Source organism: Haemaphysalis longicornis, unplaced genomic scaffold (assembly GCF_048455015.1).
Source record: "Haemaphysalis longicornis isolate Haplotype H1 unplaced genomic scaffold, Haemaphysalis longicornis Haplotype H1 scaffold_2, whole genome shotgun sequence".
NCBI classification, from domain to species: Eukaryota; Metazoa; Arthropoda; class Arachnida; order Ixodida; family Ixodidae; genus Haemaphysalis; species Haemaphysalis longicornis.
In genome coordinates this window covers 102,194,358-102,217,001 of record NW_027526295.1, presented here as the reverse complement: position 1 = coordinate 102,217,001, position 22,644 = coordinate 102,194,358, and the positions used below count along the sequence as shown (strand labels likewise).

The 22,644-nt window shown below is 46.3% G+C and overlaps 1 protein-coding gene across 3 annotated transcripts in view; it reads right to left on the bottom strand.

Moving 5' to 3' along the window:
• The window catches only part of LOC144169070 (acetylcholinesterase-like), a 295,512-nt gene that overhangs the window by 31,775 nt on the left and 241,093 nt on the right, over positions 1 to 22,644 (bottom strand). For all 3 annotated transcript variants that reach the window (XM_077698070.1, XM_077698069.1, XM_077698071.1), the window contains exon 4: positions 7,481 to 7,656. In XM_077698070.1, the coding sequence (XP_077554196.1) occupies positions 7,481 to 7,656 (176 nt within the window). The remainder of the gene's footprint in view (positions 1 to 7,480; positions 7,657 to 22,644) is intronic.

Genomic DNA, 22,644 nt, shown 5'->3' with positions numbered 1-22,644 from the left:
CTGGCAGTAACGTTGTGAAGAATTACCACACCATTAAAAAAAAAAAGAGATGAACAAAGGCAAAAAGGCTTTCGATGACAAATAAGCGCGTTTCACCCTGCAGTGCAGCGTGGGGAGCATCACCAGTGTGAGCGGGAGGCGTTTTGCGGATGCTCTCAACGAGGATAGGGTCAGAGGGACTGGAGATTACATTACGAATTCCCGTCAAGGTTCACTCGAAGATACCTTCACAAGTGTTCTTTGCAATCTGAGGGTGCAGTGTAACTACGCAGTGACAATACACCGGTGCTTGATAAAATCTGGAATTCTCCATTCGGCCCTTGTTTTTCTGGGGAAGGAGGGGCCCTACGTTGCACAAAAAATTAAAAAAAAAATCATGTATGAAAATAAAAAAAAGAAAACGTGGGGAAAACAGACACACAAAGGACCATCACGCCATGAAACACAAAAATGTTAAGAAATTCCAAGAATTGTCTACTAATTCGCAAGAAATTCTACGCTCCTTTTATTAATTTTGAGTTTTCCCTACTACGAGTAATGGATATTTACACCTTTACAACTAACGTCACCAATTACGCATATTTGTGCACATACAAGGCGTTGCACGGTTGGTGCTCTTGCACCATTTTTTTGTGCTTTGATTTGTTCGTCTGGGTTTTTTCTTGCCTTTGTAGATTTGATAAGCTTTTTCGTGTCATTACTTAATTTTTATTACATTTGTTTTATTTTTGTATTTTTCGTTGTCTTCGTTTCACTATTACAAAAATTAAATGTATTAACTTCACCAATTATACATTTTTTTTTGCAGATGCAGGGCGATGCACGGTCGGTGCTGTGGGGAGCTTGGAAAAATGTTTACGCACTAAAAAAACGCCAAAAAAAGGATGGTGGGAGGAAAACACTTGCTCTAATGTGGTCCCCTCTCACGAAGTTGGTGCAATGATGCTGAGAGGATACAGTCACCGCTGGCAGTCACACGAAGATGATAGCAGAACCAACCGACCGACCGACAGACCGACCGACCGACCGACCGACAGACAGACAGACAGACAGACAGACAGACAGACAGACAGACAGACAGACAGACAGACAGACAGACAGACACCAAGCTGTCGATTCCAGTGTTGTGATTTTCCCCAAAATAAATAGACCAGCCAGCCCCAGTGACGGACATCCTGCAACAAAGTTCTTGCAACACATCTTCGCGTTTGTGTTCTCTCTTCGTGGTTTTACGATGCGTGCTTTAACTAAACACGTTGTCGGCAGGGTCTGTTTCATTGCACTTTATTCTTTTATTGCAGTTTGCAGTTTATGTATTTATTGACACACACTCAAGTGAATCGTCTGAGCGTAATCTGTCATAATGTGTTTTATGAATGCACTGTTTGTCTATCGCGGAACTGGCGTTACGTGTTTGTGGAAAAGTATTTTCCTCCCACCCCTGTAACAGCCTGCAAGGGCAAAGAGTATTGGAAACAAATAAGTAAATAAATAAAAATTCACCTGGGATTCTGACGCACTCTGCTTATCCATCAAAAAAAGAAGCCAGTGGGGGAAATGTGCCGAGTAAAAGCTTCCGGCTATTCTGCTGAGATGCGGGGGTTTGCAGCCGCAAGGAATTGAAATAAATAAATCCAGAACTCTAGCCGGCAGCTAGAGAGAGAGAGAGAGAGAGAGAGAGAGAGAGAGAGAGGTGAAATGGGCCCCGGTGAACCAGCAGGAAAAGGAGAACAAGATGTGCGTGGAGTGTAAATAACACGTATAGACACAAAACAGGACGAGATGCCCTAAGGTGGTCAGAAGACTCGGCAGGAGTTCCGGCGCCCATGTGAGAAAACACGAAGGGGAAAGTATGCTGGCAGCCCAGCTATCCTGGAGTCGACAAAACCGGCCGAGCCGGAAGCAGGGCGAGGGCGAGTGCGGCCAGAGGGTTGACCCGGGCCGGATGGCCACAAAGACAGACCGGAAGGAAACTGAGAAGGGGGATGCGCGGACTTCCGGGATTACTCCGCCCCGCGACTGCCCCGTCAGCTCCGATCCCTTACATTTTTTTTTCGTATAACGCTGCGGGTAATAATGATAGAAAGAAAAAAAAAGAACAGGAACGGAGGCTGTGCCCAGCCGTGGCATGATTTTAAACGTGAGTTGGGAAGTTCGAACTTACTAAAACCAAAAACCACCTGAGAATGAAATTTTCTGCTTTGCTTTTCTTGCCTGGAAGAACTTAAAAAAAGAAAAAGAAAAGAAACTGAGACGGCAAAATATTTTTTTTCTTGCTCCTCTGCAGTTCCTGCCAAGAACAGGAGAAATTTTTGCCAATAAAGTCTACGCTGACTAGGCCTACACTCCGGACGTCATCTCCAAATGGACAACGCCTAGGCACTTTGCTAGTCCTCGGTGCCCGTACTGCAGCAGCAACAATACACCGAACCTTTTCCACCTCATCTGGGCTTATTCAGCTTACTCGACTGACCGCGACCAGTTCCTTACAACGCAAGTACGCCCGACGACTTCCGAAGAACATGCCCAACATGTCAGAAACAACCCCCAAATGTTACAGCAAATTACAGAATTTGCTGTCAAAAAGGTCTCTATAAAGTAGTATGATGGCGGATCGTCCAACCCCTCTCTAGATGCCCCCCCAAACACACCCTTTGTGGCTCCTGAACGGCTCCTATTGCACACCCCGATGATGGTCGTATTATAGTGTCCTCGCCACAACTTCAACTGTGCATACCGTGCTAAGTAAACGATCACAGCGAGTGCAGTGAAAAGACTTTATATGAACATCTTCCCCTACCCTTTTTCCCATGTCCCACAACAGAGCCTCTTGGCATCCTCCTATAACAAAGTCATCCATTCCATTCCCAATAAGTATTTACTAGCCAGAATATTTTAGTTTAGTTGCGTGAAAAAAATTACCATGTTTTGTTTCGTTTCAGCCATGTCACAATAATAAAAAGAATAGCGCTTTGTTCAAGAAACTCCGGTCAACAATTGTAGCATGAGCCGAAATGTTTTGATTTTACTTTTTAATACAATTTTAAAACATATTTAGGCGCATCCACTTGAACGCGCATCTAGGCAATTTGCGTGTCTATCCCCCGGTTGGCCTACATGGGGTTTTTTTTCAAAGCGAGGGAGGTGCGCTTCCGATACTGATAGAGGCTAGCAGCAGGACTTGTGGACCTCGGACGTGGTCAATGGGAAGCAGTGTCACGCGGTCTTCACTACGTAACACGGCATTCATTATGGTCGACTTCGGCAAAGCTACGGCGATTAATGCCTGCCGAGAAGAAAGTGGACGCGCTCTCGAAACGAGCATGATCACAGCTACAACACCAGTCTGCCAACATCACACGAGCTTCAAAGTACGACAGGGGCTGGGTGTTACCTGAAACAGGGAAGTTGAGTCGTCTGAACCACCAATAAAATACAAACTATAGCAAGTACACCATGGTCCAGCTTGACCTGGTGAGGAGGGGCCCCGCAAAGCCAGCACAGCCAGAAAATCCCAGACTAACGTTTCTTTTTCATTCATTCATTCATGATTTCCTGACGTCATATTGCCGGAACCATGTGTGGGTTTCTTTTTCCAGTAAACGTGTTTTTCCTTCAAGACAACGGTTTCGTCTTTGGCCACGTAACAATATCCTGAAAATTCACCCGGGTGCCGTGTCTCCACAAGCGGCGAAACTCCCGTGAAGTCTCTCTCCGAGTGCGAGACAATAACAAGAAAAGCAAGAAATCGTAGCCACCGTCGCTCGATGTCGCGTGCAAGTGTGAACAGCAAGGGTGATGATCGCCTTCGCTTTCGTCGCTTCGTCGCGTCGCTTCATCGCGACGCTTCGTCGCAAGTGTGAACGGGCCTTAACAGTGGAGCTAAAATTTTCAACGGAGACTTCGAGGCTACAACCCTCTCGGAGTGCACAGGGGACGTCACTAAGCTGTGAAAAAGACCCAACAGGCCCTTTGTATCCTCACCTTAAGCATCGCGGAGATAAACGTTTACGTAATTTCATTTCAATTTGCCTTATGCGCACAATAAATGCAAATCACACAGAAGAACAACAACAAAATTAGCAGAAGATGCACTGATAGATCTTCAAGGACGAGTGAGCATCTCACCCCGCTTCTTCCCGAACTTGAGGGCCGGCCCGATGTGCGCGCGTTGCTCCGGCTTCAATCAGATGTCCGCAATATGGCGTTTCCCGAACACCTCTCGCCACCGTGCCAGCCGTTCTTCGCGTTTTAACCATATGAGCCACATTGGCTCGGTTTAGCCGTATTGCCTGCTTGTCGCTCCCTTTGTCTACCAGGGCCGGTATTTTACTGCTGTCGTTTCCATTCTATCGTATTCTGCCGCCTACTCCACTCTGAAAGCTCTGCAGAGCCCATTTTAAGACGAAAGTGTTTTATTACCGGATACACCACGATTTCGCTGACGTCATACGCCAGTACAACAAAGCAAGTGGCCTGTAAAGGGTGCACCCCTGCCCATGGGGTCTTTTTGCGGGGAAGCAACCTTTAGTACTAAAACGTACATTACACTTAAGGTTGTTCGTTTTCGAGTTTCATATTTTATCACGAAAGTGTTTTATGCCGCAGTATCTCAAGATTTCACTCACGTGATATCCGTCACGGAAATGACGCCAGTACACCTTTGCCGAAGCGACTCGCCAGCAGGACGTCGCTCGCCAAGCACACCCAAGCAAGACAGCCGCCGACCCGCAAATCAAGCTCAGCTGTAGATATCGCTGCACATTTCACTTCCGTGTTTTACTGATTCTTATGAAAGAGGAATCAACCGTAGTCTTTTAACGAGTACAAGCAGTGACGGACGTGTCGAGACGCCGTGCAGCAGGCCTTTGTCATTCGTATTGTGATTTCTACGCACAACACTTTCATATAACTTCTTAGTAACCAAAACTGGCTGAATGCCACAGAGGTGTACGTTTGCCTGGAGATCCGATAACCAAGAAGCGAGGGACGTTCTCACGTTTCGTAGACAACGTGGAAGGTCAGGGTGAGAAGGTAACCTTGTCGTGACCTTCTTTTTTGAGTAGCAATCATGTTTCGGGATTGTGGAGGAGAAAAGCGAGCGGAAAGGCCGAGAGGTCATCCAGGCTTAGAGCCCGGATTGCTACTCGACACTGGGGAAGGGGTGTGCAGGGAATGAAAGAGAGGGCAGGTAAAAAAACGGGAAAAGAGCCGGACCGCGCACACACTTTAGTCCGTTTGTGGGCACTGTAGTCTTTCAGCTAAGCGTGTGTCCTTCATAAAGCGCGGAAGGGCTTCTGTTGCCTTCTGCGAAGTCGACTGTAGGGGTCGATGTCCTAGAATAGTCTTTACTGTGAACGGTTGATTGTCCAATCGGTTGAGCTCGGCGGCCAAAACAGGTCTTTTCGATGAATACTGGGGGAAACGACAAAGCACATGTTCGATTGTCTCTTCAGCCTCGAGGAAGTTTAAAAATACTTACGGGACGGAGAGGAAAAGAGAAAATTTAAAGACAATTGAGCGGATCTTTCAAGGGACAGTGAAGGCGAAATATAAGTTGCTTTAGACCGATAGATTAGCTCACCGAGAACCCGAATATACCACTGTAACGCTTAGCTCTTCTAAAATAACGCAAGAAATAGCGAAAACGTAAATACAGGAGTCGCCGCCACCGCGCAACTTACACAGGAAGCTGTTAAAATTGCGTGGCAAATATTTTAACAACACGCCTACACAAGTTTATAAGAACTTAACTGGAAGTGTCTGTAGTTACGTGCTTGAGCATCGAAGAACAATAAGACAGCTAGAAACCATATGATGGGAGCCCAGCCGATAGATCACGCGGTGATCCCAAACACCAACAACCTAGTTTTGGTTCCGGTGCAATACTCAGTCAGATCATCAAGTGACCCTTGTATACAGTGTACATAGCTGTGTGCGTAGCCACTTTTATTAAGATATTCTGTTTGTTTCCTGCGCTAAAAAACACCCGGAAACGCTTATTGTGGCTGAAGTCACTATATTCGAGTGTGCTCAACGTCTGGCGTACGGAACGTCTTTCCTGGCGGCCGCTAAGTGGCGCTATTCGCCCATGCAGGCGGCGATTCCGCAATGCGAGTCGGCGTGCAGGGGCCGCGCGCAAGCGGCAGGTTCGACGTCAACATTCACGCGGCGTAGGACAATACCCTTTCCTTCAACAAAGCGTCAATACTGATGCCGGGTTACATGAAGAAAAATTTACTTAGTGGTCGGGAGCAGCACGACTGACTTGAACAAAACTGACGAAACCGCTTGGTACGTGGTAGCGTTGTATTCGGTTTCTTTTATACCTGTATGCATCACCGGTGCCTCCCTTGCTTCCAGTTCATCGTGACGCTAACAGCGGCTGCAACAGCCTCTGCTCGCGTCACGTTTGATCAGCGTTTGATTCGCAATTTCTCAGCAATTAAGGCATCTTTCGGCACCGAATGAACGCTAAAATGGCTATGGGAAGGTCATACTATTGCTTGAAACCACCTTGCTGGTTGCCTTAAGTGTCCCTTTAAGGGCCGAACACATGCACGGAACGCGACGCGTTCCCACGCGCGTTTTTTCCTCTCCAAAACCGGTCCTATAACCTTCATGCGTGTTCCTGACCGCTGCCAGACCGGTTTTCCAGAGAGGGATTACGCGGGCGGAATCTTGTCGCTCTCCGCACGTGTGTTTGCCCCCTTGCTCTCATGCACAAAGCAATGTTCTGGAGCTCTTTGCCTGCTAGGAAAACCAATTCCAACAGCCATTGTTTGACCAAAGCACAGACATTACCCCTTGTACTGCCTACCCTTCTAAAACCTATCATCACGGTTCGTAGCAGCACCAACTCGGGTGCTCGAGCTCCACGCTGTCGGTGTTACCACTCCAGATATGTCATAAAGTGCACCGTGTGGGGTCGTCGAAGAAGTGGCGCGGCAGCGAAGTACCGCGTCATTCGCAATCAACACGGTAGTTTTGTCCCCACTGCCCTTCTTTAGCGCGCGACGGAAGGCATACTGTCGTCTTACGTACAGGACATTGAGAAACACCTCTCAACAGTTTCGAAAAATCATCAGCTGAGGAGACGAGATCAATTAATATTCCGTGATATATCATTCGATCATACCTAATTGCGCACAGCGCAGTGATTGATGCAAAGTCTTCCCTGCGAGGACCAGAGGTTGGGGCAGACATAAGAAGACGGCAGTAGGGCGTATTTGGTATACATGGCTGGGGCAAATAAAACTAGGGCGCTGCTGGTCCGTAGTGGTGCTTTCTGCTGCTGCGAACTAGAACCATCGTTAGTGGCTAGGTCCTCGACCGGCGCCGACGACGGGTCCCCTCACCAGCAGTACACCAGCAGCATAAACGGAAAGGTAAGTTCGAGGGTGGGGCGCGAAGGTGGGAACACACTTGGCAAGCAAGCAATAAGCGCGTAACGAGAAACATAAAGGGTCGGCCCACTCACCGGAGAGGTTGACGAGTCGAGGTAGAAACTGTTGCCAGAAGGCACAATACTTTGCCCGGTGTCCGTAGCCCACCAGGCTGGAGTTGACGGCCAGCGTCAGGTACTCCTTGCCGTGCGCCGTGTGCGCCGGCCAGTAGATCCGCTCCCAGTTGCCCTCCTCCGACAGGCTCGGGTTGCTGCGGGCAGACAGAGAGAGAGAGAGAGAGGCGCCGTCGTCGCCATCTTTGCTGTACCACACTCTCATCTCTCCCGAAACCCTCATCTGGCATACGGAGCAGTGACCACGACCAGATTACGACGCTCTTTTACTTAATTTTGGGAAACTAAAAGGACGATTTTAACCACCAGTATGGCGGGAACACAGTGCGTCACATGTTGGAGTGAAGGTAGTTTACCACTTTTCCACAAATCTGCTTGAGATAGTTTTAAAAAAAGAGCGCGAAAAGAACAACCTGCGTGGTACTGCCAACGCTACACCTTTACATTGTTTATGTCAAAGCTATTAAAAAAGTGTCCGAGTAATAGATATAAAATGTACTACCAGCATCCCCCAAAGCGTGTGTTTGCCATGTATCTTCATGTACACTTAGAATTCCCGAATTTGTTGTTCCCGTGTTTTGCTTTTGTTTTGACATAGATTTTCTTATTGTTTGTTGTTGCTACTGTCTTCGATTTCTGATGGCTACCAGGCTTTGCCACTCACGCCCTGCGTGGCTTTGACAGGTCAGACTTTTTGTCCTGTTTCAATAACAAAATAAACGATCTCACCATCATCATCACCCCCACCACCATCATCATCATCATTATGATGGTGATGATGATGATTTCTAAATCTGGCTGCGACGTCACTGGCTCCCTCAACGGCTGACCTACCGACACGCCACATAGTCTAACCCAAGTGTACATGTTATCGCGCTCAAACGATGAAGGGGTCTATAACAAGACACGCTCTCTCAAACGGACATTCGCATAAAAAATAGTAATAGTAAAAAACACGGCGTGTACAGCAAGAAGCTGGGAAGTCCCAGATTACACTCGTTTGTGGGCTGGTGAGCCGTTTTGCTGAGGATCACTGCGACACAATTCAGGCTTTGGCTAGTACGGATGGAAGGCGAGCAAAGATTTTGTTGTCGTGAGAGTGACAGGTCTCAAAAGGCTTAATCAAAAGGCTTTGCTTCACAGTTTCGGAAATTCATGGAATAAATGCAGCCGATAATTAGGTTAAGGCCCCAGGTGGGAGTTTAAAAAAAAATCCGCTATTAATTTCTGTTTCGAAGTAATTGGTAAACACACCTTGTAATATGATGATGATGATGGTGGTGATGGGTGTATTCATTACGCACACGGGCATACACTCTTCTCCTCACTCCGCTAACACTTCCGGAGTGAACGACGTGCTATATGGTCCCTTCTGTGGAGTGCGAGTTTGATCGCTCTCCTCGAGACGGACATTCGCGCGTAACTATATTCCGTTATTCTATCCTAATTCTATTCTACCCACCACGGCCTCCAGACATGCGGGGCAGGCTTTTAATGAGGAATATTTTGTGCCTAGTACTGTTGTTTTTCTTTAGGAACACAGGAATGGTCGGACCAAATTTTCATACGCGCTTTTCATGCTGCAGTGGTTTCTCCTGCTGCGAAAAACCAGTAGCGCCGTTAATGGGCCTTCCATAACGGCGAGACTGAATACGAAGTGTATAGACTCTACCTCTTAGAGCTACCTCCACTGGCGGCACGGTTTCCTAGTCACGGTTTCCTAGGCTGGGCTGGCTAGGAAGTCAGCACAGCCAGACGCCACATGACGCTATCTAGGGGCATGCTTCAAAAGCTATGTCCACGTGGTTGTGGCACCCTATGTATTTGCCCACAGTAGATCGGTCTTGTAGTGTAGTGGTTTTGCTCCTGCGGGCAAGACCACTATACCTGAGGGAGATGGAAGCTGGCTCCCGCCAGCATCATTGACGATGGCTATGTGCGATGGCAATGCGTTCCAGTCAACGACTGTGCTCAGAATGAACGACTGGGGATATTTCGAAATATGACGTTAAACTCTCCACCTTGAAGGGAGGGTCACGTATAGGAAGCATGGCAGCTGGCTCCCAGCCATCATCAATGATGCTGTCAAATTTTATAAACCAATACTTGAAGATGTGAATTGAAATCAAAACTATAATTCCGTCATTGCATAATTTGTTTGATGGATTGTTATTTCCGCCCTTGTACCGCGATTTGTTTGTTGTTTTTTTTAATGTTCATTTGTACGTGTTATTTGCAGGTTATATTAATTTGCCATCGAAACCTGTTGGCGGCGTTTTTTCTTATTTTTCAATGGTTTGTCATACATGAAGATTATCCTTTTTTATCGCGTATATAATCTACTTAAGACACCTTTATGCATTATGAATGCGACTTCGGGCAGTTTCATTACAGTTAGATCAGTTTCAGCTACCTTTTTTTCACATTTTTGTGGTGTAGCCTCTTTTAGGACAATTATGGCTATTTTGCTTATTATTCGTAAACACCGTGGTTGTTTTTCTGTTGCATTGGTTTCTGTTCCCCTTTTTTAAAATTTGGGTGACTTTGTCCGCTTCAGCTTGGTTTCGCCTCTCCATATATGTCAGCAAGTGTTGAATGAGCTAGCTGCGGTAAGCATTTACGTACGCTGTTTTTTAAAATTGCGTCGTTTCATCCATTTCGGGTCCGTTTTTGCTGTCATTTCATTTAGGGTGGTTTTTTGAGCTTTAGGTAGGTTTCTGCTGTGACGCAACCCCCATAACAAGCTCAGGTGACGTCTGGCTGTGCTGACTAGGAAGCGCATACACGCCACGGTTCATGCATGACAACATTGCTTAGCGCGCAGGTAGCCTTGGGCAGGGTTAAGACAAAACCCAAGTACAGGAAAAAATTATAGCGTATTTCAGGCTGGATTGGTTTTTAGAAAAAAAAAAACAGGGTTAAAACACACTGTCGAAGAGAGGCGAGACGAAAGCGGAACAACGACAAAAAGACAAAAAAGATTGCGGTTCACACTGTCGCGAGCGGCCCGAAACACATGCAAAACCAAAGACACTAGCGCCATGTTGGCGTGTGTTCGGAAGATTTGAGCAGCACAGATGTGGTCAACTCCTTTCGGACGTCCGAAAGAGAAAACACGAGGAACAATGCCCGACTATAAATACTACGCACTATATGTCCCTTCCCCGAAAGGAAGTTTCCGTCTGAGTTTTTGCTCGCAAAGTGTCGCGTGCGAAGGAAGCGGAACGTTTATACTGTTTTAGTTCTTGCAAAAAAAAAAAATCTGCGGAAATTCATAGAATTGTCTACTAATGCGTAGCATTCTTATTCCGTTTGTTTAGAGTGCTTTGTCTTTACAGCTAAATATGGCTATAAGTAGCGAAATACGTTAGATTATTTTATTCTTTATGGGTTTTTTGTTTCTTTTTGCCAATGATTTAAATTTATGCCATTATAGCCATGAAGTCCTTTTACTTTACTCCCGCCAAATGTGCATTTTTGTAGAAATGCAGGTCGTACACGGATCGCAATTCTTGCTACTTTTTAGGGCGAAGCCCTCTGGCAGATGTTACCAGGGATTCGCGGCGTAGGCGTCCGCGTGACCGAATGACCGAACGCAGCAGCGACGGAAGATAGAAAACGGAGAGGATCGATCATAACGATTACAGGTGTAACCTCCGCCAAATATGTAGTTTTGTGGAAATGCAGGGCGCCAGACGATCCCGGCTGGGCGGGTACTCGGCAAAGAATGCTTCTAATTAATAACATTCTAATTAATAACAGCTGTTTCATACGCCATGGAACGAGAAAATCGACATGATGCCTCTGAACAGTCCGCTTTCGGTTTCTCAAAAAGACCAGGACCGTGGCGTCTTTTGCGACAAGCTTATGCAAAGCACGCAGTTACGGCTCGCATCTGCGCGCCCTTAGAGGCAGTTCTGCAGAACGCACCGGTTGTAGAAGTATTGCGATGCGAGTTTAATTGGGTCCCACCGGCTGCAGCTTTCGGCCGGTGTCAGGTGGATTTAACTGTTGAGGAAAATAATTGCGCCTCTGCATTGCCTTCCCTCTTCCCTGATGAGATCCCCAGTAAGGGCAGAATGAGAGCTGGTCAATGCCCTACTTTTCCCTCGGGAGACTGGTATTTGCGCTACAAAACAAATAACATTATATTAACACTCTTTACTTACATGCTAGTAAAGTTCGTCGAGCTCGAGATTATTCTGCGGTTCAGTGAGTTTTGGAGCGTCCGGCGCACTCGATATGTGAGCGAACAGGCCCAACCTAGTATGTTCGATCGGTGTCATCGGGAGTGCATTGCTTGAGCAATTCGGTGTTTTTACACTTACAAACAACTACCTGAGCAGAGATTCGTTGAACATTTTTATATCTTTTTCATCAAAAAAAAAAGGTCTACGCGCAAATTTATTACGCCTGTTGCTTTCCGCAACTTTCGAATATTTGAACTTTCGAATTTTCGAACTTTCCGCAACGACCGCAACTTTCGAATATTACCCGCCGCGGTGGCTCAGAGTCTAAGGCGTAGCGCCGCAGAGCTCAATGACGAGGGTTAGATCCGGGCTGCAACGACCGTTTTCCTGAGAGGTGAAAAAGGCAACACCAGTCAATCAAAACTTCGGCGCACTTCCCTGGTGGTCAGAGTAGTCCCGAGCATCAAACTACGGCGCGCTTTGTAACACACGTGTAGCTTCGGCGCTTAAACTCCTAAAATATTGGACGTTTGGGCTTTTCGAATAATTAAAGTTTCTGTGTTTTCACGTCTCTTAACTAGCTTATCTTTGGTAGCATCTATAATTGAATACCCTTCGTATACGGACAGAAAATCAATACTTGCGTACGGGACGGCCAACGTAGAGATACATGATTTTGGCCCGTTTTGGTAGGTCGTCGCTTTCATGAGTGAAGCTGGCAAAAAGCTTAGTGTTGTCCCTCTACATAACGCCACACACGTACAGACGAAAGCGATAGAAGCAGTATGTTCATTTGTGCTTCACCTTCTGCTTCATTTGTCGTTTATTTCTAACCATGGAAAGTACCTTCTTATAGCTTAAATTTTTGAGCTACACAAAGTGAAATCTTACCGTTATAAATAATAAATCCTCAGTTTGCTCAAGAGAAAACAGCCGAACACATTATTTTATTTTTAAAGTCGTTTAGTTCCAAGTGGCCGCAGTTTCGGCCAACGAGCTTGCACCGTGACGCAAGTCTCTTCAAGCAACCAGTCCAAATTAGGGCGGTGATAATACGTTTTCCAGATAGAGAACACCCTAAGAACTACACTAAGGACTGACATAGGGCACTCTCGAACACACAAGCGACGCATATGTACGTATAAAAGAAAATATACCTTCTTCGAACCCCAACTAGGGATGTAAGTATTCATGAAATTTTGATAGGCGTGAAAAAAAAAAATCAGTTTTTTGTTTTCTTTTAAAACAAATATGACAGAATAAAAACGACGATACCACGCAGATTTATAAAAATTTCGACATACTTCTTCAGGCGGAAGCCTTAGATGTTTTATTAAACGCGAAAAGTGACCGTAGTTGCTGGCGAGTGGGTGCATGAAACCAAATTACGATCGCTGTAAAAAAAAATAAGTACTTAAAATATACATAGAAACTTATTTGAGTTCGAATAGGAATTGCACGAGCGTCGCCAAGAGCCGCAGCCGAGTGTGGTAATTATACTGCACTATCCCTGCACCGTGCCAGCATGGAACAAGAATGATCCGGATGCGTGCCGCATGACAGGTTAACGTGACGGCTTTCGCAAAGCCGATGCAGCAGTGAAGAAGTATTTGATAATGGCTGTCTTTCGCCTTCAAATTGCTTAAGATACGTAAGTGACCGACGAATTTTCCCGGTGACACTGAAAAGACTACAATTAACTGTTACAAGGTGCATTACAAAAGTCCCAGCACAGCTTCTGTTCTCAAAATCTGCACCCGATTTCACGTCAAATCATTGATTTCGGAAAGCCTTTCCCTCATTGCAGATTGGTCGCATTACAACGAAGTTTCCTGGAGAAGCTCTGCTTTTTAACGTTATCCCGGTTAAAAAAAACAAGACCTATTTTTTTCCCTAATGCTCTTTTGTTCTTTTCAACCACTCACATCTCTAACCCCAATTATCCGTTAAGATTATCTCTAAGACAGGAACTGATCAGCCGCTGACACAACAGGAGCTTCCTCACGAGTGGACTTCTAAGTTAAGAGCTCGGATATACGGACTAAACGATCAAATCCTTAAGTCACGAGTACTGATGAATATAGTTATTTTTCCCCCGCTCTCTCCATTGGTTCATTCTAATAGAAACAGCAGCAAAGTACACCATCGGCCGTGTACAGCCTAACATGCCATAGCCAGCTGTACAACATTCACAGATGATCGTCGCTTTAACAAGCACAAATCGCATGGCTATTGTTTATAGCAAAATGTGAACGCAATCGCATTAGTTGAACAGTGTACGGCTTCCAACATCCAGTGAAAAGATGTAGACAGTCAGGCGCACTACCACTACAACCGGTCGTCAGCAGCTTGTCAAATGATATTTTATAGAATGAAATGAACTTAAGTTACAGAATAAAGCGACCAGCTGTGACATAAGCCTTCCAATCGATTTATACCGGCATCCGAGTGTCCTCGCAAAAAGGAAACAGCAAACGCGCAGCCGATATTTTATCGCATGAATGTCGCGGTGGCGTGACGACGGCTGCGGAATAATGAATAGGCGTTTTAACGCTCTGGTATCGACTTTTACGCTCCCCGCTCCGTCGTCTGCATTAGATGGTGTGCGTGTCCGCAATGCTTTGCTTCGTGTTTGAGAAGTTCTTTTTTTGCCGGAAGCTTATCCATGATTAAACAACTACTACTGCAGTCAACACTTCGGCATTTGTAGGGGAATAATTGAGAAACAAAAAGTACAGAAGTGGGCTTTTTTTGGCAAGGTCCTCGAATAGTCGATATGACGGTGCTTGTGCTCGTCATTTTTCTGTGCCATGGGCGCTCGGATGAAACGCACAAGTTCGGAATCTCGATGGAAAACCCGCGTCACCAGTAAGTAGCGACAGCCATTTACAGCAAGAATTTTAGATGAATAACCACATGCGCCTTCACTACTTTATGATTTCCGAATGTTCCGGCCTCCTCTGTACACCCGTACCGAGTAGGGAGCTGATGGCGATTAGTGGATCAGACAAAGCGAGGAAAAGAAAAAAAAATTACGAAGTCGCTTAAGTACTCCTTACGATGCAGTGAATGCGAAAGCCGTATCGTCCAAGAGGAATATGCTGTCACGCGTACGCAATGTTTCTCGCGGGGTGTGTGTACCATGGGACAGTGCCAACACGTACGTTTATGTATTGTGCGAAGTTACACGCACCGAACTGGCAACAGAACATTGCGTGGAACACAAGCCTGCCCGAACTGTAGTAACTCTGGAAAATGGGCGAGTTGGTAAAGGTTCATCTTCCAGCGCTAATTATAAATCACTCCGCGACTACAAGATTGTATAAGGTACGGAATTGTTGTCAACTGCCTCGGTTTTCAACAAATTGAGTCTAGTTTCGCTTCAGCGCTTGTCCTGTGTTTTCTTTTCCCTTTGTCCTGTTCGTTTTGCGCTGCGTATATGGAGCCCGCCCGAGTCAGTTGACTGTCAGCAGGGGGCTTCAAAGGAAGAGACGGCGGGGGCTCAAGCCTCCCTGTAATCAAAAAGAAACGGGCTCAGCCCCTCCCGGTCTTGGCACGGCGGGACAAGTCATGGTTCCAAACAAAGCAAAAATAAAAATTCAGCAACTCCTCCTCTATTGGGAACAGGGGGGCACGGGAAGCGTGTAGGGTTAGGACACATTAAGGAGACATCGTTGTCGTTTAGAGTCTACAGTCAGCTTGCCGAACCGCTGGATCGCGCCCGCGTTGCATCGTCCCTCGGCGATCCTAGCCCTAACCGCCGGATCGGCCCGCTGTTGTCCTCTAGCTTCTGCATCTGCTTGCCGAACCCCTACAGCGGCACGCCGTGGTCCTCTGGCCTGGTTTTTTAATTGCCGAAACTCACGATTAGCTTGCCGAAAGCGCGCACGTTCACGGTCCCGCTCCCGTTGCCGTTCATTCAGGGCTGACCTCTCTTCCACGGAGCGGACCAAGCGCGGCCTACCCAAGGAGCAGCCGGCTTGGAACTGGCTGCCAAGAAACGCGCGCGAACCTTCTTTTTCCTTCTCCGGAGGGAGGGTGAAAAGCCTTGATTGGCTGGGAGTATGGCGTGATCCGGCGCGACACTTGTGGGAGCGGCCGCCAGCTGCGGACGAGGAGGGATGGGAGAAAGGTGAGTGGGAGGAGGATTTTGGCGTACGGCGAAAACACCCACGGCACAAGTCAGCCGATTCAAGCTTCGCTTGAAAAATATTGGCTGGAGTGGTCCAAAGCGCGAGTCTCGATACGACTGAGTCATTTTCCCAGAACCCATGTCGCGTCTGCCAAGGCGCGGCACGGGTTGCCTAGTTCGGCATTCGACTTGTTTCTTTTCTTAGTATAACCTGTCACCTAACCTCGGCAAAGTTGGCGCGGCTCACTCACTCACTCACTCACTCACTCACTCACTCACTCACTCACTCACTCACTCACTCACTCACTCACTCACTCACTCACTCACTCACTCACTCACTCACTCACTCACTCACTCACTCACTCACTCACTCACTCACTCACTCACTCACTCACAAATTTATTTTCGAATCACCAAACACTCAAACTCAGACTCATTACTGAGCAGCACATCTGCGCTCACTCAAACGCAAACTCACAGTGAGTGCAAAACTCAGAACTTACTCGAACTCAAAACTCAAAATGAACTCAGAACTCAAAATTTACTCAAACTCAAAATTTACTCAAACTCAAAATCTACTCAGAACTCAAAATGTACTCAAAACTCAAAATGAACTCAGAACTCAAGATGGACTGAGAACTCAAAATGAATTCAGAACTTAAATGGACTCAGAACTCCCTCGTGCTCAGAATTTACTCAGGCTCAGATGGAATCAGAATTCATTAGCATTCAGAGTTTTAAAATTCTCGCGTGGTAAAATTATTACGGCCGCAAATTCGTGAGCCCAAACTCTTGCATTTGGTACAACATGATATCGTAACTCCTGTGAGGTCGTAAACAGCTATACCTGCTGGCCATGATGATTAGCGCTGCTTGCAAGCAATTGTACGTATATGTTGGATACCAAGCTCTTGATATAGGCTCCGTGTTCGTGTTCATGACAGAGGAGGTCCAGACTCGATAGTGTGATGGAGCCGTTTGGAGAAACAAACAACATTGGGCGAGGAGACGTGCGCTCACTGCTCAGTTCAGTTACATCGATTCTGTTTAGGGTTACGGTCCCGTGCATTCTTGCTCTTCATCCTAAAAAATGCCTTGTGTCAAAGCGAAGTGTCCCCGCGAATCTCTGAAGCGCGAGGCGTTCATGGATATGTCTTTGCTTTTTTAATGCGTAGCATCGGTAACCCCACTCCTCCCACCAGCCAGGACCGCGTAACGCCCTGTATTCCCACAAAAATTCAAATACCGCAGAAGGTCAGCCTATAATCTTTATAAAACCGTAAATGTAGATGGTTGATCAAACGAAATTTTCAAAAACTAAAAAACAAAAATACAGCAAAAATTACGAAAATGGCGAACCGTGTAACACGGGAGTCATGGCTTGTGTGTGTCGGTCCTGTCTGTCCCCGTTTTTTGTGCGCTTTGAAGTTTTCAATTTTGAGTCATGGATAGTCACAGATTGGGTTAAATCTGTGATGTGCCGCTGGGGCATTGGGGTATCAAATTAAAGTTCTCGAGGAGGGAAATCACGTGGGACAAACAAAAAATGCTTCGCGTCTATAATCATGACTTATGGTGAGTCAGAATAAGGATTGGAATTCATAATGATGACCCGTAGGCGTGTGAGGCCTCAAATTAAACGTTTCGATTAAAGAAATAATTTTGGACAAATAAGAAATACATCCTGGTCGTAATCATGACATAGTCACGGTGAGTCATACAATGGTTTAATATTCATTGGGATGCCGCTAGGGTGTGTGGAGTATCGAATTGAAGATCTCGGTGAGGGGATTCACGTAGTACGAAAAAAAAATTGTTTCCTGGTTATAATCGTGACACAGTCATGGTGAGTCATCGATATGGTTAACATTCAAAGTTATGTGCCGCAAGGGCGTGTAGGGTGTCAAATTGAAGGTATCAGTGAGGAAAATCACGTGAGACAAATAACAATTCCCCTGGTCATAACCATGACTTAGTAATGGTGAGTCATCGATTGGGGTAGAAATCAAAGTGATGCCGCCGCGGGGTATGGGGTATCAAATTGAAAGTCTTGATGAGCGGAATCACTTGGGACAAATAAGAGATGCTTCCTCGTTATCCTCATGGGATAGTCATGGTAAGTCATAAATTAGGTTACAATTCACAGAAACGCCGCCAGGCTGTGTGGGGTATCAAATTAAAGGTTTCGATGAATAAAATCATGTCAGGCAGATAAAAAGGACATCCCGCTGATCGGTACTAGTTAGGAGTAGATAAAATGCGCAAATTCATCGCAGATGCTAGAATGGAAGCACAAAAGGAATTGTGGTGTCAAAGGGAAGGGTTTGAGGGAGCAAATTTAAACCAGGCAATGAGCGTATCGTGAGATCATTATGTGCAGTCACTTCATGAGTAAAAATTCGGAGTTGTGCCGTAAGCTCATCGGGGCTGTACAATTATTGGTTTCCGTGTCGGGATTCGCGTGTAGCTGAAGCAAACACATGCTACTTAGTAATGGCGAATTAAAGCAAACACATGCTACTTAGTAATGGCGAATTAAACTTCGAAGGACGGCAATATTGCAAGCGGGAAGCTCCGAAGCGTGCAAATACATTTATTTTACGTCCACGCTATCCCCATCATCAAACACTTCCAGGAACACTTCGTCTTCTTGTGGTCTCATCATCATCATCGTTGGTTCCTGGACCGGTGTTCGGGGACAGCTGTGTCGTAGAATAAACGTCCTACTTCACCAAGTACCCAAGGCCCTTACAATATTCAAAAACCCTCATCTGGTGCTTCAGAGGGGTAAATCGCGCTTGCGGCATTTGACCAGGTCATCTTTAAAACGTAGCTTGGTCGACACCCTGCGGCTCGCAATGTATGGAAAAAAAAAAAAAAGCCCGCGTAGCCACCAAAACAACGCTTGTGAACAGCCACAGGGGCAAGATGGAAATGTAAATCGGGGAAACTTTTTTAAATGTCGGGAAGGGTCAACATCCGCAGCCATCCACTGCTCACTCTACCACGCTTGTATAACTTGTGTAGACCAGAATTTTGCCGGGTCGGCCATTTTCTAACGATCGAGGCGCCACCTGGCGGGACTGCGGGGCGAGTAGACGACGTCGCAGTCCCACGCTGTTGCTCTGTGCCGCGCGTGGATATCAGACGTCCAGGCGGCAGCGCATATTGGTAACATTTATTCGGTACGTCAGCAGCGACAAGTTCAACAGTGCTTTAAGGAGAACGTTCAAAGCGTTCGAGAGCTGTCAGATTTGCCCATGAATTCCGTTCCCAACCCGTTAAGGCAGCGGGCCACCCCACACGTGCTTTGTCATGGCGGGGGTTGCCTGTGAGGCTACGTTTCGCCGTGCCAGCAGAACGCCCGACTTTTCATCCCCGTTGATGTTTATTTTCTTAATTGTGGGCAGGCTGCCATCATTGCCTTTACTTGGCGATGTACAGAAGCTACTCGTCCGGGCGTGGTTACGCCGTTGGTAGCTGCACCAACAATCAGCGTTAGCTCAAAGTGGTCATGCAAGAAACGTGTGAAGTGCACCACGACAAAAGAAGTCTATTTGCTGCACGAATTTCCTGCGCCCCTTGAGTGCCGCCGCGAATTAGGCGTCGTGCTGAATCGGAAAGACTTCGAACCAAGCAAATTTGCCAGAATACGTACGGTCGAATGCTGCTTTTGGAAGCGCTGTTTATTCACCCTCATGCTCAATCCCTATCGCACGTTTCTGTTCTCTGAAGATATGCTCAGTTAATATCATCGACCTGAAGCCGACAAAAATCATCCGGACACCTGTGCTGCAGCTCGGGTATGGGAAAAAGTTGAGCCGAAAGCAAAATAAAAGCATCACTGACACAGGGTTTCCTGACACAACCGGGGTCGTGTCAGGAGACCCTGGCACGTCAGGCCGTGTCAGGGGTTCCTGACACGACCTGGCAAAAGCGTTTCCTGACACGACAGGGGAGAACCCTCGGTCGTGTCAGGAAATAGCTGTTTGCGGTTCCAACCCGCCGCTGAGAGGCTAAAGTTCTTTTAAGCAAGCAAACGGCCGTGAAATCTTGGTTTATCAAATAAGTTGCCCCTGTTTGGCAGCAGGAAATAGTGTTATGCGGTGGCAACTATTTTACTTTTATGAGCATGTACGTCTACGACCTGCATAGTTAAACGAGTATTTCATGGCCTTGTTTAACAACCAACTCAGTATAAGGTATGGGAGTGCGTATTAAATGTCAACACGTTCGCGCACCGGCAGCAGCAAGCCATACTTGGAAATTTGCACTACCGCGCGCGTGGTCGGAGGCATTCGCTGATTGCGCCAACCCACTCTGAGCGTACGTAGGAGGCATATCAGCGCAATAGTTCCTAAAGCTGTTTCGTGGGAACGCAGGCTTGTTGACAGATGTTGAGTGCTGCAATGTGTCGAACCAACCACGCTTTCAAGATGACGTGCCAACAATTAACGAGCACAATTATATCTATGGGGCACTGAATAAGACTTTTTTACTTAACTGGCCATTATTCAGTGCCATGATTTCCGATGGTTGCATCTGATCCAACTTCCTTCCCCGAGACAAATATTTTGATACCTCACACGCCCTATCGGCATCATTTTAAATTTTGACCCAATCTATGACTACCCATGGCTATATCACGATGATAAGGAGGACGCATTCCTTTATTTTTTCCATGCGATTTCCCTCATCGAGACCTTTAATTTGACACCCAACTAGCCCTAGTGGCGTCAATTTGAATTTTCACTCAATCCATGACTCACCACGACTATGTCATAACTATAACCACAAAGCAGTTGTATATTTGAACCACGTGATTCCCCTCAACGAGACCTTTAATTGATACCCCACACACCCTAGCAGGATCATATGAAATTTTAATCAAATCTGACTAACCATGACTTTCATAACTAAGCAGGACGCATTATTTACATGCCCCACGTGATTCCCCTAATTGAAACCTTCAATTTAATACCCCACATGGTTTAGCGGCCTCGCCTTGAATTTTAACCCAATCTATGACTCGTCATGACCATCTCATGGTTAGAACCACGAAGCCGCCTTTTTTCAATTTGTGCCACGTGATTCTCGTCATCGAGACCGTGAATTTTATACCCTACACGCTGTAACATTCGCGGAGCTTGCCATGCTCTTCCGTTGGGCTTTCCGATAAGATTGACCGCTTGCCGCGATATCTGCTTGTCTTTTTATTTTGCCACCCTCTGATTGGTTACATAGCGCACAAAAAGCGCGTCGCTGAGTGAATAGACGGGATTGTCTTCCTGGCACTGCGTCGGTCGTTTGTTCCTCGGCAGCTGTCGGTCGTCCAGCCTCCGAATACGTAACAACGACCCAGCGGGGTCACTTCGAATTTCAACCCAATGTAAGACTCGCCATGACTATGTCATGACTATAACCAGAAAGCGTTTTTGTATTTGTCCCACATGATTCCCCTCACCGAGACCATTAATTTGATACCCAACACATCCTAGTGGCATCAATTTGAATGTTAACCCAAGGAATGACTAACCATGACTACCTAATGATATAGTCATACCGCATTTTTGTTCCAAGTGATTCCCCTCATCGCAACCTTCAGTATGATGTCCCGCACACCCTAGTGGCGTAATTTTGAATTTTAACCCAATTTATGACTCACCATGACTATGTCATGATAATAACCAGGAAGCATTTTTGCATTTGTCCCACGCGATTCCCTTCATCGAGACCTTTAATTTCATACGCCACACGCCCTAGCGCTATGAATTTGTATTTTAACCCAATCTATGACTAACCATGACTAGGTCATGATATACCCATAAAGCATTTTTGTACCGCGTAATTCCCCTCATTTAGACCTTGAATATGATTCCCCACATGCCCTCGCGGCATCATTTCGGATTGTAATCCAATCTATGACTTATTAACTACACACAGGAAGCCTTTTTTAATTTACCTCGCGTGATTCCGTTAATAGGGACCTTTAACTTGATACCTGACACGTCTTAGCGTCATCAGTTTGAGTTTTCACCCTATCTATCTCATAATGCGGTCATTATTCGATGTTAACAGGCGTCACCCAGTCAATTCAGTTGACAACTCATTTGAAACAGCGGAGGGGACAGCCGCCGCCCCCTTCTCCCCCTGGCGCTCACCCCTTCCTTTTTGACCCTAGAATAACAAACCGTTAACGGAAGCAGGCGAACAACCAGCAAGCAAGCGCCGCCGTGTGCTTTCCCACCACCCTCCCCCACCTTCTTAGAGGATCCAGTAAGGGGAAAAGGTGACATAACCCTTTGTCATGACCTCACCAGTCTATTATCATTCACAAGCCCAGCAGCTAAATAAGCCCCCCCCCCCCCCCCTCCTCCCCACTAACCGATTATGCGCATCGCGAATGCTGCCGTACCCGCAGGTAACCTGAATTGCGAGCCCAAAGCGACACATGAAACTTAATAGCCAACCATGGCTGCCTCCTAGGCTACTCATATGTACTCAGAACTCAAAGTGTACTCAGAACACAAAATTTACTATGTACTCAAAACTAAAAATGTACTCATTACTCAAAATGTACTCAAACTCACTATGTACTCAGCACTCAAAATGTACTCAAACTGAAAATGTACTAAAAAAACTCAAAAATGTACTCAAACTGAAAATGGACTAAAAAAGCCTCAAAATGTACTCAAACTCAAAGTGTACTCAGTACTCAAAATGTACTCAAAACTCAAAATGTACTCAAAACTAAGAACTCACTCGGTCTCAGACGTACTCAAACTTAGTCGGGCTCAAACTAA